Source organism: Indicator indicator, chromosome 24 (genome assembly GCF_027791375.1).
Source record: "Indicator indicator isolate 239-I01 chromosome 24, UM_Iind_1.1, whole genome shotgun sequence".
Taxonomy (NCBI): Eukaryota; Metazoa; Chordata; class Aves; order Piciformes; family Indicatoridae; genus Indicator; species Indicator indicator.
Window position 1 is genome coordinate 10,879,533 of NC_072033.1, and position 12,348 is coordinate 10,891,880.

Sequence of the window (12,348 nt, forward strand, 5' to 3'; positions counted from 1 at the left end):
TGAGCCTCTCTGTGGGTCCCTGTGTATGCCAAGGTAGAGATCAGGACATGTAACAGAGTGTGAAAATCAAATAGTGATGTACTGTGTGAGTTTAAGCACTGCTGGAGTCATCTGATATCTGAGCAGGATCCAAGGATGTTAATCTTGAATTTCACTGAAACTCCACCTATGTCCTGCTTCAGCTTCATGCCTTTCTGGATTTAGTCCCTAGTGCTTTCATCACAGCCAGGTCAATGAAGAGCTATGTGCTTTTGCCATCTTCCATGAGATGATTCTAAAATGTACGCTGCTTCACCATCTCAAATAAAGGCTTTGGTGACTGATTTTTTTCTTAAGTACTTCGCTGATTCTCTGTTCCATACTACCTGCTGAGATCCAATGGTGAATCTTTTTTATGGCAGCCTTTTCTTGGTTATCAATGTCAACCTCAGGAAAGATTCAACAATTCCAGAGTCAGGCACAGTAAGAGAAGACCCAGGATTCAAGTCAAAATCATGTATTGAATAAGATAAAAATTCAATTGTGAACATAAATGTGTACCACAACCAATTTGCTTTCACATAACATCTGTTTGATAGTCTTTCCCCCTGGCTGTGTGTTCCTAGCACAGGAGAGTACTTGCTGAGTTACTGTGCATCTGCAGTTACATGCTGTAAGAAAATTCATTGCAGTTCTCCAAAGGTGATTTGCCTTGCTGTCCTCATTGTTAAAAATAAACCCCAACCAACCAGCCAAAACAATAAAACAGGGAAGGGGACAAGGCTTTAGGGAAGCCCAGAAAGCTCAGAGGTTTTCTCAGGAAAATCAAAGCTAATGTTTTGTCACTGTCCTCATGCATTTTATTTTTTACCTGCCTTGACTGGTTGGCTCTTTCACACAATGATAACTTCCACTGTGGAAAAAAAGTGCTTCTAGCTGTGTGCGGTGTGTTCTGGTTTTTCTGAATGTTCCTGGCACCGTCCCCTGGCCTATCATTATTGCTAACTTCATGTTCCATTAATTTTACTCATCTTCCTACTAGCCAAGAAACCTTCAGCACCCACGGAAGAATTTGAAGATGCCAGCCTGCCAGCATCTGAAGACAGTCCACAAGCCTTACTTGTATCTGAATCCACAGATTCCCCCCAGAAAGAGACAGAAAGAAACCCAGCCCAGCTTCCTAGCCCTCCATTGCTCCCAGCTCCACCACCTAAGGCAATCTCCAAAATGGCAAAGGGCATAACAGGTCAGTAAAGACTTTCCCATCCCTTGTGTGTTATTCAGCTACACAGCACAGGATATATTTTCTTTTCTTACGTATTTTTTTTTTTTAAGCCTCTTGTTGCAAAATGCAGTGAATCAGGCTAGTTATATTAATGAAGAGAACACTAATCATTTCAATGAACCAAGTGGTTTGGTTGTCTGATAACAACACACTGATCTTTGTACTTCACATATTTATCTGCATCTCTCAAGGGATTATTTGTTGCAGGTCTGTTGCACTAAACACATGTAAAAAATTCAAATCAGCTGCAAACATCTGCTGAATCAGAGGCTCATATCAATATCCCATAAAACACATGGAAGGTTTAAGTGTTTTCATCACCTAGACTCGCTGGATAACAGGGCAACAGCCAAAATTGAGTTCAGGTTAGTGGGTTTTGAGGAGGTTTCTTTTAAAAAGATTTGCTCTCTAGGGTAGGTCTAAACTCAAGCTATGAAATCTGGTCTAGTTATACAGAACATACATCAAGTGATACACCTGTCTCTCACAAAGCAGTCCTCTGTGCCAAACTTTGTTGAATGTTTCAAGAGCAATTCCTCTGGGCCTGATTTCCTAATGTATTGCCAGTATTGTTACATTTTCTGACATTCTGGCACTGCAGAAAGGGTGTTAAAAGTGAAGATGATTTTACTTGGTTCCAGCTTTAGGGGCCCTACATATGGTAGAAGCAGTTAAAAGAGTCTTACTGCAAATTAGAATCAAGTCCTGACATCTAAATGTTACACCTGCTGGATATTTAGACTGTTAAATGACATCCATTAGCTCAGCCCTGATTGACATCCATGCTCATCTACTGGCACAATGAACAGGGTTTTCAAAGTCACCAGGAAACAAAACATCAGAGGGACATTGTGATCTGACCATTGGGGTTCACAGAATATATTGAGGTTTTCAGTCTTTCTGAGGAAAAGTAGAAGTTTCTGTTTCTCATGGGAAATATCTGTGTTTGGTGCTTGTTTAAATACTGTAGGAGTTTAAATGGGAGGTGGACTCAAAATGGTATTGCAGTGCTCCTTGGGAGCTGCTGTTCAGATTGCTTCAACATCCTGTGCTGTGGTCAGGCTCTAGCCTGCCCTGTCCACCCTGCAACATAAACAGGCACAACCAGGACACCTCTTTGACTTTGCTTGCTGGATGAGAATGCCATGCCCTGCATGAGGTGTAGGCTGCTTGGAAAACCTGACCCATAGAGGGTAACAAGATCACAGCTTTGCCAGGCTCTTCACAGATATTTTGCTGCTTAACCAAAGTATTTCCTGTAAAATCCAAGATATTTTGAGTTTTGGTATGTCATTCTCATCTACATTTTCACAAAGAACAACTCTTAATTTCCTCAATTACCCCAGTAACTCTAGACCCTGTTCCAGCAGTGATTTTATATTTGTTTATTTTTGTGTGGACCTGGAGGCAATGGTAAGTTACAAGTAAACAAATACTGTCAATGGGTGAAGGGGAATGTATGGGGAGACAGAAGGAATGATTATGAAAGAAAAGGAAGATGAAGAGACTGAAAAGGTCTTTTGTGTTTATTTTGTTCCCTTTTAACAATGTTAAAGATGCTGTTAGCAGAGGAGTGAGGAATAAGCCAAGTCCCAATTAATCACAGAGGGAACAGGGGGAACAAGGCAAGGTGCCAAGACATCACTTTGGAAGATTATTCACTGAATAGCTGTCATTAGGACAAATAAGGTGTGATCTCAGGAAACTCAGCTTTCCATACTGGCCTATGTTGCAATGAGGACAAAATCAGCCCTTGACCTGTTCCAGGAACAAACATGTATAAAGATAAAACAAAGTCCCCTCCCTTCCAGCTTTGGGGTTGAGCTAACTTGGGGTTCTTGCTTCAAGAAAACAGACAACCTCTCTCACTGTGCAGTGGTATAAAGTGACTAAAAGGGTTTTTTATTCATCCCCTCAGACCATGACTCAATGATTGACCATAAACGTTCTCTGTGCATCTCCACAGTAGCACATAATCCAATCCTGTTGAGTGCCAAAGGTCTTTGCTTAGCAGAGGTTGTCTATCTCCTGGCTGCAGCAAGCAGCCTGCTCAGTGCAGGAGGAGCTCTGGGGTGGGAAGGTGCCACATTGCCAAGACATTGCATGTTGGCCACCTAGACACTTGAAGAAGTGCCCTTGTGCTTTCAGACATTTCAGACTAGAAATACAGTAATTTTTGGATCTCCTGGATGCGTAGAGAAATTAATGAAGCTCTGGCCATTGGTTAGAATTCTAGACTGTAGGTAGAAAAATGTGCAAAAATGCCTTCAAAAATTAGAAAAATAGTGTTAGACCTTCCTTAGAATATGAAAGAATGTCTTCTTTGGATACAACTGTCCTCATTGAAGGATGCTCTCCTCATCATCCCACGAATGTGAGAGACCAGGTTTTGTCTTGTCAGTGTCAAATTTGTGATGTTTGGTTTTAGTTATGGCCACAGAAGCTCTTCTTCCTGCTTGTGCTTTTGCTGTTGTCCTCCGTAATTCTGCTGTGCTCCAACCTCCAGATGCCCAGCTCTGTTTGCAGCACTGCCCTCATGGAGCTATACCAATTTTCAGCCATGAACTTAGTAAAAGGCATGTAGTTGGTAACTGCTATGCAGGATGCTGGGTCTGAGAGGAAATATTTAAATATTGAAGCTAATATTCAAACCTACTTTTGTCCTCTCCATTTTTCTAGTAAGCTACCCTGCCAACAGGAAATAAGTTCAAGTCCCCTCAAACATCAGTATTTTAGGATAACCCTGGCCTAAGTAGAAGTTTGTTTTTCTCTGCTATGAACTGAAGGATTTATCTTGAAGTAAAAAACTTAAAAATTATTGTGGGAAAATAAGTTTAAAGAAGCTGTATAAGCTGTATCAGTAGAAATTCCTGTTTAAAACACTAGGTGGCAATAGGAGAAAAGAAATACTCCTGTATGAAGCCTTTGAATTGCCTTTTTACACCCGGACTGAACTACTGGTGTAAACACCACCATATGCCAGAGGCTTGGGATGGAGATACAAGGGAAAAGGAAAGAGAACTGCAGAACAGGAAAATCAGCATCTTTTTCAGGCCAGATGTTCAGTTATCTTAAGAGTGTGAAACTACCAAATTTACAACCAGGGATATGTGCAGTGTTTTGGACTCAGGTGCTAGACAAACACATATATCAAAGTCTAAAGTCCAACAATATCTGAATCTGGGGATTAAAAAAACTATTAGATTGTCCCACGATTCTTTTTCTTTCTTCTTAGTGCTCAATACCACATCTTTGATTTGAATTTCATTTGGCAAGTTTTGCTACGTGAATATTATCCTCATATTATAATGATTTTGGCGTTTCCTCAACTGGCACATGAAAGACAGAGGTCTAAGCTGTGCAGCAGTCACAGAGGAGCAGATAATAGACAGTGGTACATTTTGTCCTGACTGCCAACCACAGTGCATAAATTTTAATTCGGTCTGCCAGAGTTCAGCAGAGAAAGTGCTGGATTGGAAAGCCACCACTGGTGGTTAGGAGGAATGGTACTGGTAAGCAAGAATGCATTGGTGGGTGGGAAAAAGGAGAATCTGATACTGTGGGAAAGAGAGGGAACAGAGGGGGCATTTATTTTGCTAGAGTAAAGATCTGGATTTGTGCAGTGTGAGCCTTTTGAATTCAGATAGTTACTCACCTCGACCAGTAACCTCTCTTCAACACAACAAATTCATTTCAGTGCAGACTGTGTGTGCAAAACAGTAAGAAGCACTGCACAACATCTTACTCTCTTGTGTTTTGACTGCAGGAAGTGAGATAGATGACCCAGCCATGAAATCTCCTCCTTCCACCATCCTGAAGAATTATGTCATTGTTGGCTCCTCCCAAATCTCAGGACAAGCTGCCCTCTTCCATCCCTCCAGCCAGAAAAGTTCAGATCCCCATGTCAGAGGACAGGTAACAACACCAACTGGTTCCCCTCACCTGGCTGCCGTCCACCTGCCTTTACCTCCCAGCAAAGTCATTGAAGAACTCCACAGGGCCTTGGCCACCAAACACCGTCAGGACAGGTACCTACAGCCTCTTGGCTATATGGGTGCATGAGGAGACTCATTCCACCAAATTTTTCTTAGTCAGTGTTCCTACCCTGTTATTATCATTTTATTAACTCCTACAGCTGGGGCTTGTTTATGTCACTACTTTGAACATCCACCCCTGGTTAAAGTGCTAACTTTAGCAGTTACTTCAAAGTATGTTCTTCCTTTCTGAAGAGGCTACTTTGACATGGGAGCAGGTCTTCAAACAGGTAGAATAATTTGATAATCCTTGACCTATTTAAAAAAAAAGTCTCCTCACAAATACCAAGTTACAGTAGCTAAGATAAATCCTGCTCTGAATATCAGTGCTCTCCATATAAGAAATGCTGCTGTTTCAGTATATATCTGCTGGCTTATACATGAGCATATATTTCTAATATAAATACTCATGTGGAAACACTTTAGGTACTTTGTCTGGTTTTTATTATAAGCCATCCTGTGTATCCTAAGGACAGAGATAACCTTTGCCATCATAGAGCTTTGGAGCTAAGCTGGTAACATTTCTCGGTTCCTTACAGCTATCGTCACGGGGAATGGTTTCATATGGTTTTATTTCCAGACCCTGGTAAACCTTTGACATGATCATACAATAATCAGAATGGTAAAAACCTCATGCCATGCATGTTTTACATTAGAAGGACATGCTGTGTGGGAGTTGTTTAAATCAGTACAGTACAGCATGTGGCTGTATATCAAAGAAATGCATTAGTCACCACCCTTCTGTACCTTATTTTCATGACAAATAGGAAGGTCTTAAGAATGCCATCTTGTGTTGTCTCATGTTGCACTCTGCCCAGGCTTTACAAGCTACAACACGTTCTGCTCATTCTCATATAATAATAAGTTCCTGTTCTGGCAATAAAACAGTCCTTTATAAAAACTGGGTTGTATACCTTCCACCCACAGCTTCCATGGAAGAGAAAGCAAAGGCTCTCCAAAAAAGAGAGTGGATGTCCGTCCATCCAGAACATCGAGTATTGAGCACAACAAAGAGAAGGAGAACTCCCTGGGTTACAGCAGTGACTCAGAAAACAAGCGGAACTCAGTTAAAGAGTCAGATGAGAACAAGGAAAACATGATCATGAACTCAGAGCTCAAGGAAGACTCTGTTTTTTATCAGGACGAGGAAGTTTTGAATGACTCTGTCATTTCTGGTAAGGAAAGTCACTTAATATATTACAAAGAAACACTGTCACAGCATGCAACAGGTAATACTGAGTGGTGAAAATTCCTCTACTGTCACATCAACTTTTTCAAGGAATCCTGGTGAAAAGCTAGAGTTAGTTTGAGTCATGGTGACTGTGATCATGCCTGTGTTGGTAGGTACTGCATGCTGAGGTGATGTTTAGAGTTGCATGGGTAAGTCAGTGTATCTGTATGCTTTACCTTTTGAGGTACTTACTGTACCCTTTGCATTACTATATCTGAATGGCAGCACTTGCAGACACATTTCACTGTCAGCAGGCAAAGCTTTCTGTATACCTGGTGTCAATGGTGGGGATGTTTTGGAAGCACCCCATTTTAGGTCAATTATTTTAGTGCAGTGATGGTGTAGTGAAAAGTCTAAGGAGGCTTCCATGGACAGGTACTGAGCAAGGTAGGCAACCCAGATGTCTAAACCACGTAAGTCCTGGAGTGGCGTGGTGTAACTTCAGCCCCCGAGGAGACAACAGCTGTGGGGATGTGACTGCTGTCCTTTGACTCAGACCAAGCTGGGACATAAGCAAGGCATTTCTGGTCCTGACACTGGGTGGCACTGCTTGTGCCAGCATTCATCCAAATGCACCTGTTGGAATTTGAGAGGAAAGAGAGACACAGTAATGACAGGGGTGGCAGCTTCACAATTCCCTGAAAAGATCCACATTCTTTCTGATTTAAAAAACTGGTTTGCAAGTTGGGAAAGAAAACTATACATTAATTCAAAGATGCTTTACAATTAGTGTACTGCCTTAGTACATCACCAGCTTTGTCATTGTCACTGCAGTGCAGAACCATGCAATAGCCTCGTGGTTACAGGGAGATTAGTACAGGTCAGAGATAACTGCAAAAAGTGAAGAAGCCTACCTTGGCTTTCCCCCTACTCAATAAATAATTCTCTGAAGCCTCTAAAAACACAAAGCAGGACACTAATCTTGTGTATGAACTTAAAAAATAATGTAAGTAGTGTGTAGCCTGCAACTGATAACTAGTGCAAGTGAGGTCTTTCCACCAGCATGTGCTATTTAGGTTACCTTTTGCTTGATAGAAGGAACAGCAAACATACAAGAAATTAAATGTTATGATTCGGATGAACTAAACCAGGAACTTTTTTCAGGAACCTGCAGACCAAGCATAAAAAGGGTGCAAATTTTCAAACTGTTTCTTGTTGACTTAGGTGAGCTGCCATAAGTTGTGAAACAAGACACAGCCTGCCTGAGTTAGCTTGGTCATGGGGCAGACTGACACTGAACATGCCTTATTGACCAACAAAAATAACCCTTAGTAAGAAAATACTTAAAACAGGATTTTTCTGAGATAGTGATCAGGAAGGAAAATTTGCCTCAGGGTGCTGGAAATGGATGTGTTCTCTGTTTTTGTTTATTTGTTATTAATTCTGAAAGATAAGATATGGGTTTCTGCAGCAAGTGGAATAACAGGACTGACCATCAGTGGGCGGGTCAACGTGCAAATAGATGAATTACAGAGTGTTTCCCAGATTGTCTTCCTGAAGTGGGGAACATCATCTGCCTCTTTTCACTTCTCAGGCAGGTATTATTTTTCAGGCATTAACACAATTGATCAGGCATGAGGAATAGCTTCTCAGACTAGATCAGCTTAATCCAGATCTCTTGCATTTTTGTTTGGTGAAATACCCTAAAGATTAATTGGTGCCCAGTGCATATGGACCATAGGAGTGTCTATAGCATAAGCCTTTTAGAAATCCAAGCATCTGGATGCACAGCTTGTCCTGAGTGGGTTATATGCTCTCCACTCTTCTAATACAACAGCAGGATATGGATTAAAGTTGAGATTTTTCAGATATGATTTGTGGTTTTAATTTCACAAAGTAGTAGACTCCTAAGTGTGCAGCAGAGCAGCCTGGGAGCAGTCGAGGCCCTGAAGAGCAGCTTCATTTTACTTTGTTTCAAGTAAAATATTGCATTGTTTGTCTCACTTAAATACAAGCCTCTAGGGCAGACACCAAGCTAGCTTAAGCCAATGTCTCCACATCAGCTTCAAAATCTGACTTCTTGCCAGAAGGTCCTGTCTTTTTACCTGCAGAGCATCAGTTTCAGCTGGCCTTCAATGAGATGACAGACAGCAGAAAATGAACAGTGACCTCATCTGAGCAAATAATCACTCTGATTCTAGCCCTTGTCCGCCTACGATTCAAAAATCATGTATAAAATGGTTTGACAAGTAGTTTTATGACAGCCTGAAGAGAGTAGGGATAGTCCTACGTGCTCATTCCTTAACTGACACCAGTGAATGGGAGAATAGCCATTTAGGCTGCATCTCCACAAAAAAAAGTATTTGCTACACAAGTAGAGCTCTCTTATTTCTTTCTAAGCACCTCTGGACAGTGATATATGCATGTGCTGAATAATACATACATATAGTGCTTTCAGTGCACACAAGTTGCACTGAACTGCCTGCAAATGCACCCCAGAGATGGCCAGCACATGGGCACTATGTCTATCATGTTCTGGAGACACTCAGTTTAATGTGCATGTGCAATCTCTCCACACCAATCTCCTGATATTCCCAAGTTCCTCTTCCTGCCTGTTTAAAATTACCAGGTGAAAATGAGGACATGCTCAGGGATACCTGGGTGTTTGCTAGTCTCAAATGTGCTTCAGATCATTTCCAGATGGAATTCTGTTGGTTCCTGTGCTGTATAGATCAAGCACTGCAAACGCCCACTCTGCACCCACTCCCAGTGTGGTGGAGCCTTAAAAAACCTTGACAGTCCCAAGTCTTTGTCTTCATGAGCCAAATGTTTCTGATGAAGTCATATATTCAGTTAGGAGAAGGCTCTGTGTGGCATCAGCCAAATCATTTAGCTTCTTTACCCATCTGTTAAATGTATATCTACTACTTCACAGAGGGTTGTGTGGTTTAGTTTAATTAAATGTTTGCAACAGACTTTGAAAGCATTAGGAGGAAGGTGCTAAAAAAGGGCACAGCTTTGAGACTCTAACTGGGGTTTTGAACTGATTATGTTTTTTTAGAACTTTAAGTTTAGACAATTGCAACTATCAAGAGACTTGTCCCTGTTCACACAGGGAGCCTGTAACTACTCTCTCCCCATCTTCCCAAAATGTATGTGTGGATGTGATATATATAGACTCTTCTCCTCTGCATAAAGAAATTCAAGATCAATGTCATAATAATAATGTAGATAGCAAACATAAACCCCATTATTCAGGAACGAGAATCTATTTAAAATTTAGAGTCTTGGCAACCTCCAGAGCATCCTTTAAAAAACAGACTTTAATCCTATCTCAAATGCTGAATAAAAATACCAATTAAATGTCATTTTCTTTAAAAATGAGGTGACCTTTTCTAGAAAAGGCCAAGTATTAAATAATAATTTTTAAAAATCCTGTAAAGTAAAAAGGAACCAAACCAAAATAACCTCCACTTACACACCACATTCCCAAGATGGAGCAAATACAGAGATTTAACTGTATTTCCTGCCTACCTGACAAAGCTAACAACCATCTGACTGGTGCTACTCGTCAATGGTAATTTTCAGACTCTACTGAAGCCCTGGACTGGTCACTGGAAAAGCCAGTATGGGAAACAGAGGTGTGCAGGGATCTGGTGAAAATTACTTGTTTACACCCCACCTGTTCCATGATTGCTAGAAGACCGCAGTCCTACCACTACGACTCAGCAGCTCACTGGTTTTTGTACTTCATTCTTCTCCCCATCATAAGCAAGCTACCCCTCATCTAATACAGACATCAGCTCAGACTTTCAGTCTGCATTTGGAAAGAAAGATGTCTTTTCAGCCATTTTATTGTGTACCTTTCCAAACATATGACAAAATGGTTTTATAAGCTCAGCAGTCACATTTTCCTTTGTTTAGCCTTGCTGACATCTAAAGGGTTACACCAGAGATACAGAAACGCCTAAACTCAAATGCATTTCCCTCCAGTAAGAATGAAGGTGTTTCTAATGTTCATCAGAAGGGCAGCATTAAGGACTCAACATCCATAACACTGAAGTAGACTCCTACTCAGAATTGTTCTCCTATAAACAGTTCTTTTACAATGGCAATGGTTTAGGTTCCATGGCTTGATGGGAAACAAGTGTTACTATGTTTTTACAATGAGCACAATAGGGCATGCAGTCATAATAAGTATTTGTGTCTCTTATTGCCTGCACCCCCAATTAAGTTGCCATAAAATCTGACCTTTTAGTTCATTCCTTGGAATATTTGCCCCTGCTCTGTGCTGAGGGAGAGGCCCAACATCAATAGTATAGTACCGATTGCTAAATGAAATTCTCGTATGACACTGTCACTCTGGACAGGATGCAGACATACAGAATACATTTAGTGTTAGGATTACACACAGTGTCTGATCACAACTCTGATTTCTAATTTTTAATGCCAGAAAACCAGAATGACAATATGTATGTGATTTTATATCTACATGTGTATGTGTGTGCACATATATACACGCCTGCCAAGCAACGTCTTTGTTTCAGTTACCACTATCTATTCCTGGTCATACCTGCTGACCTAGAAAGGAGGGTGTACTCCTGCTGCTGAGCAACTGAGTCGTGCAAGGGAATCACTAAATAGTCAGGAAATGGGGATTGCTCTGGGCTCTGGGGATGCTCAGAGGACTAAGGCAATGCTCATAGCCTTTGACTTCTAAACTAGTGATGTGAGTTGTGTCTCTGCTGCACCTGAGAGCACTGCTTGGATAACAAAGATAACAGAGGAATATGATCCTTCTGCATTTGTAAACAGTTTTCCCTTCACAACTGTAGTGCTTACTTTTATTAATGTGTACATTATATATATATAGAAAAAAATATATTAAAGTATACTTATATTAATGTGTGCTCATTTCACACTAACGTAACAGATCACTGTCACTGTAGGTTTTCTGCTCTTCCAACGTTCATGTTTTATCTCCAGAGCTGTCTTTCTCATAGCTTTCTTTTCAATGTATGTCCCAGGTACTTTGCCAAGAAAATGCAAGAAAGAACTGCTGGCAGTAAAGCTACGAAACAGACCAAGTAAGCAGGAGCTGGAAGACAGGAATATTTTTCCAAGGAGAACAGATGAGGAAAGACAGGAAATCCGGCAGCAAATTGAAATGAAACTCTCAAAGTAAGTTTATCTGAGAGGGAGTAACCTCCCTTTACAATGAAGCAGCCTTTGGGTGCTGTCAGATGAGACACTGTCACCCACCCCCAACCCCATTTCCTCCAGTGATTCATATGCAAACTAATATAACATGTTTTCAGCTGTCAGTCAGCCACATAAAAAATTAAAAATCTTAACTCCCTCTTCAGTCAGGGAGGAGTCCCTTGATTTCAATAGAAAACAAGACAGAAATCGGTCAAAATTTTGCCAAATCTACCTGCAGCCCCAATATCCTGAGGTCCCCCAGAAAGGCTCGTGCTTTGACAAAAATAAGAATATAATTATTTATTGAATGTAAGGATAAAGACAATGGTTATAGCTTCATATTTACTTGAAAGGGGGAAAGGTGCTGTGTACATTGGTGGTTGTATTTTTGCTTTAAGGAAGAAGCAACTTCAGCAGCATTGCCCTCAGATGGGTAAGGTGTTTGTGTAAGTCCAGCTGCAGGGACAGCAGGGATGGTCTGCTTTTAATCAGTAACCAGGGCAACAGGGTAGAGCTCTGAGAGAAACTGCATTACTGTGGTGTGTAGCCTAAAGCAAAGATTTAAGGTTACTGTGAGGCTCAGACTGCAGCATTTGGTTTTTGTGTGCGTTTTTTTAAAAGCTACATTTGGATATCTGCAAACATGAATATTTCAGATGAGACAAAGTGGATTGTTA

The 12,348-nt window shown here is 40.9% G+C and overlaps 1 protein-coding gene across 1 annotated transcript in view; it reads left to right on the top strand.

Moving 5' to 3' along the window:
- The window catches only part of PHACTR3 (phosphatase and actin regulator 3), a 107,661-nt gene that overhangs the window by 69,936 nt on the left and 25,377 nt on the right, over positions 1-12,348 (top strand). Inside the window, exons 5-8 of the mRNA XM_054391739.1 lie at positions 1,022-1,225; positions 5,031-5,292; positions 6,226-6,473; positions 11,497-11,650. Of these exons, the coding sequence (XP_054247714.1) occupies positions 1,022-1,225; positions 5,031-5,292; positions 6,226-6,473; positions 11,497-11,650 (868 nt within the window). The remainder of the gene's footprint in view (positions 1-1,021; positions 1,226-5,030; positions 5,293-6,225; positions 6,474-11,496; positions 11,651-12,348) is intronic.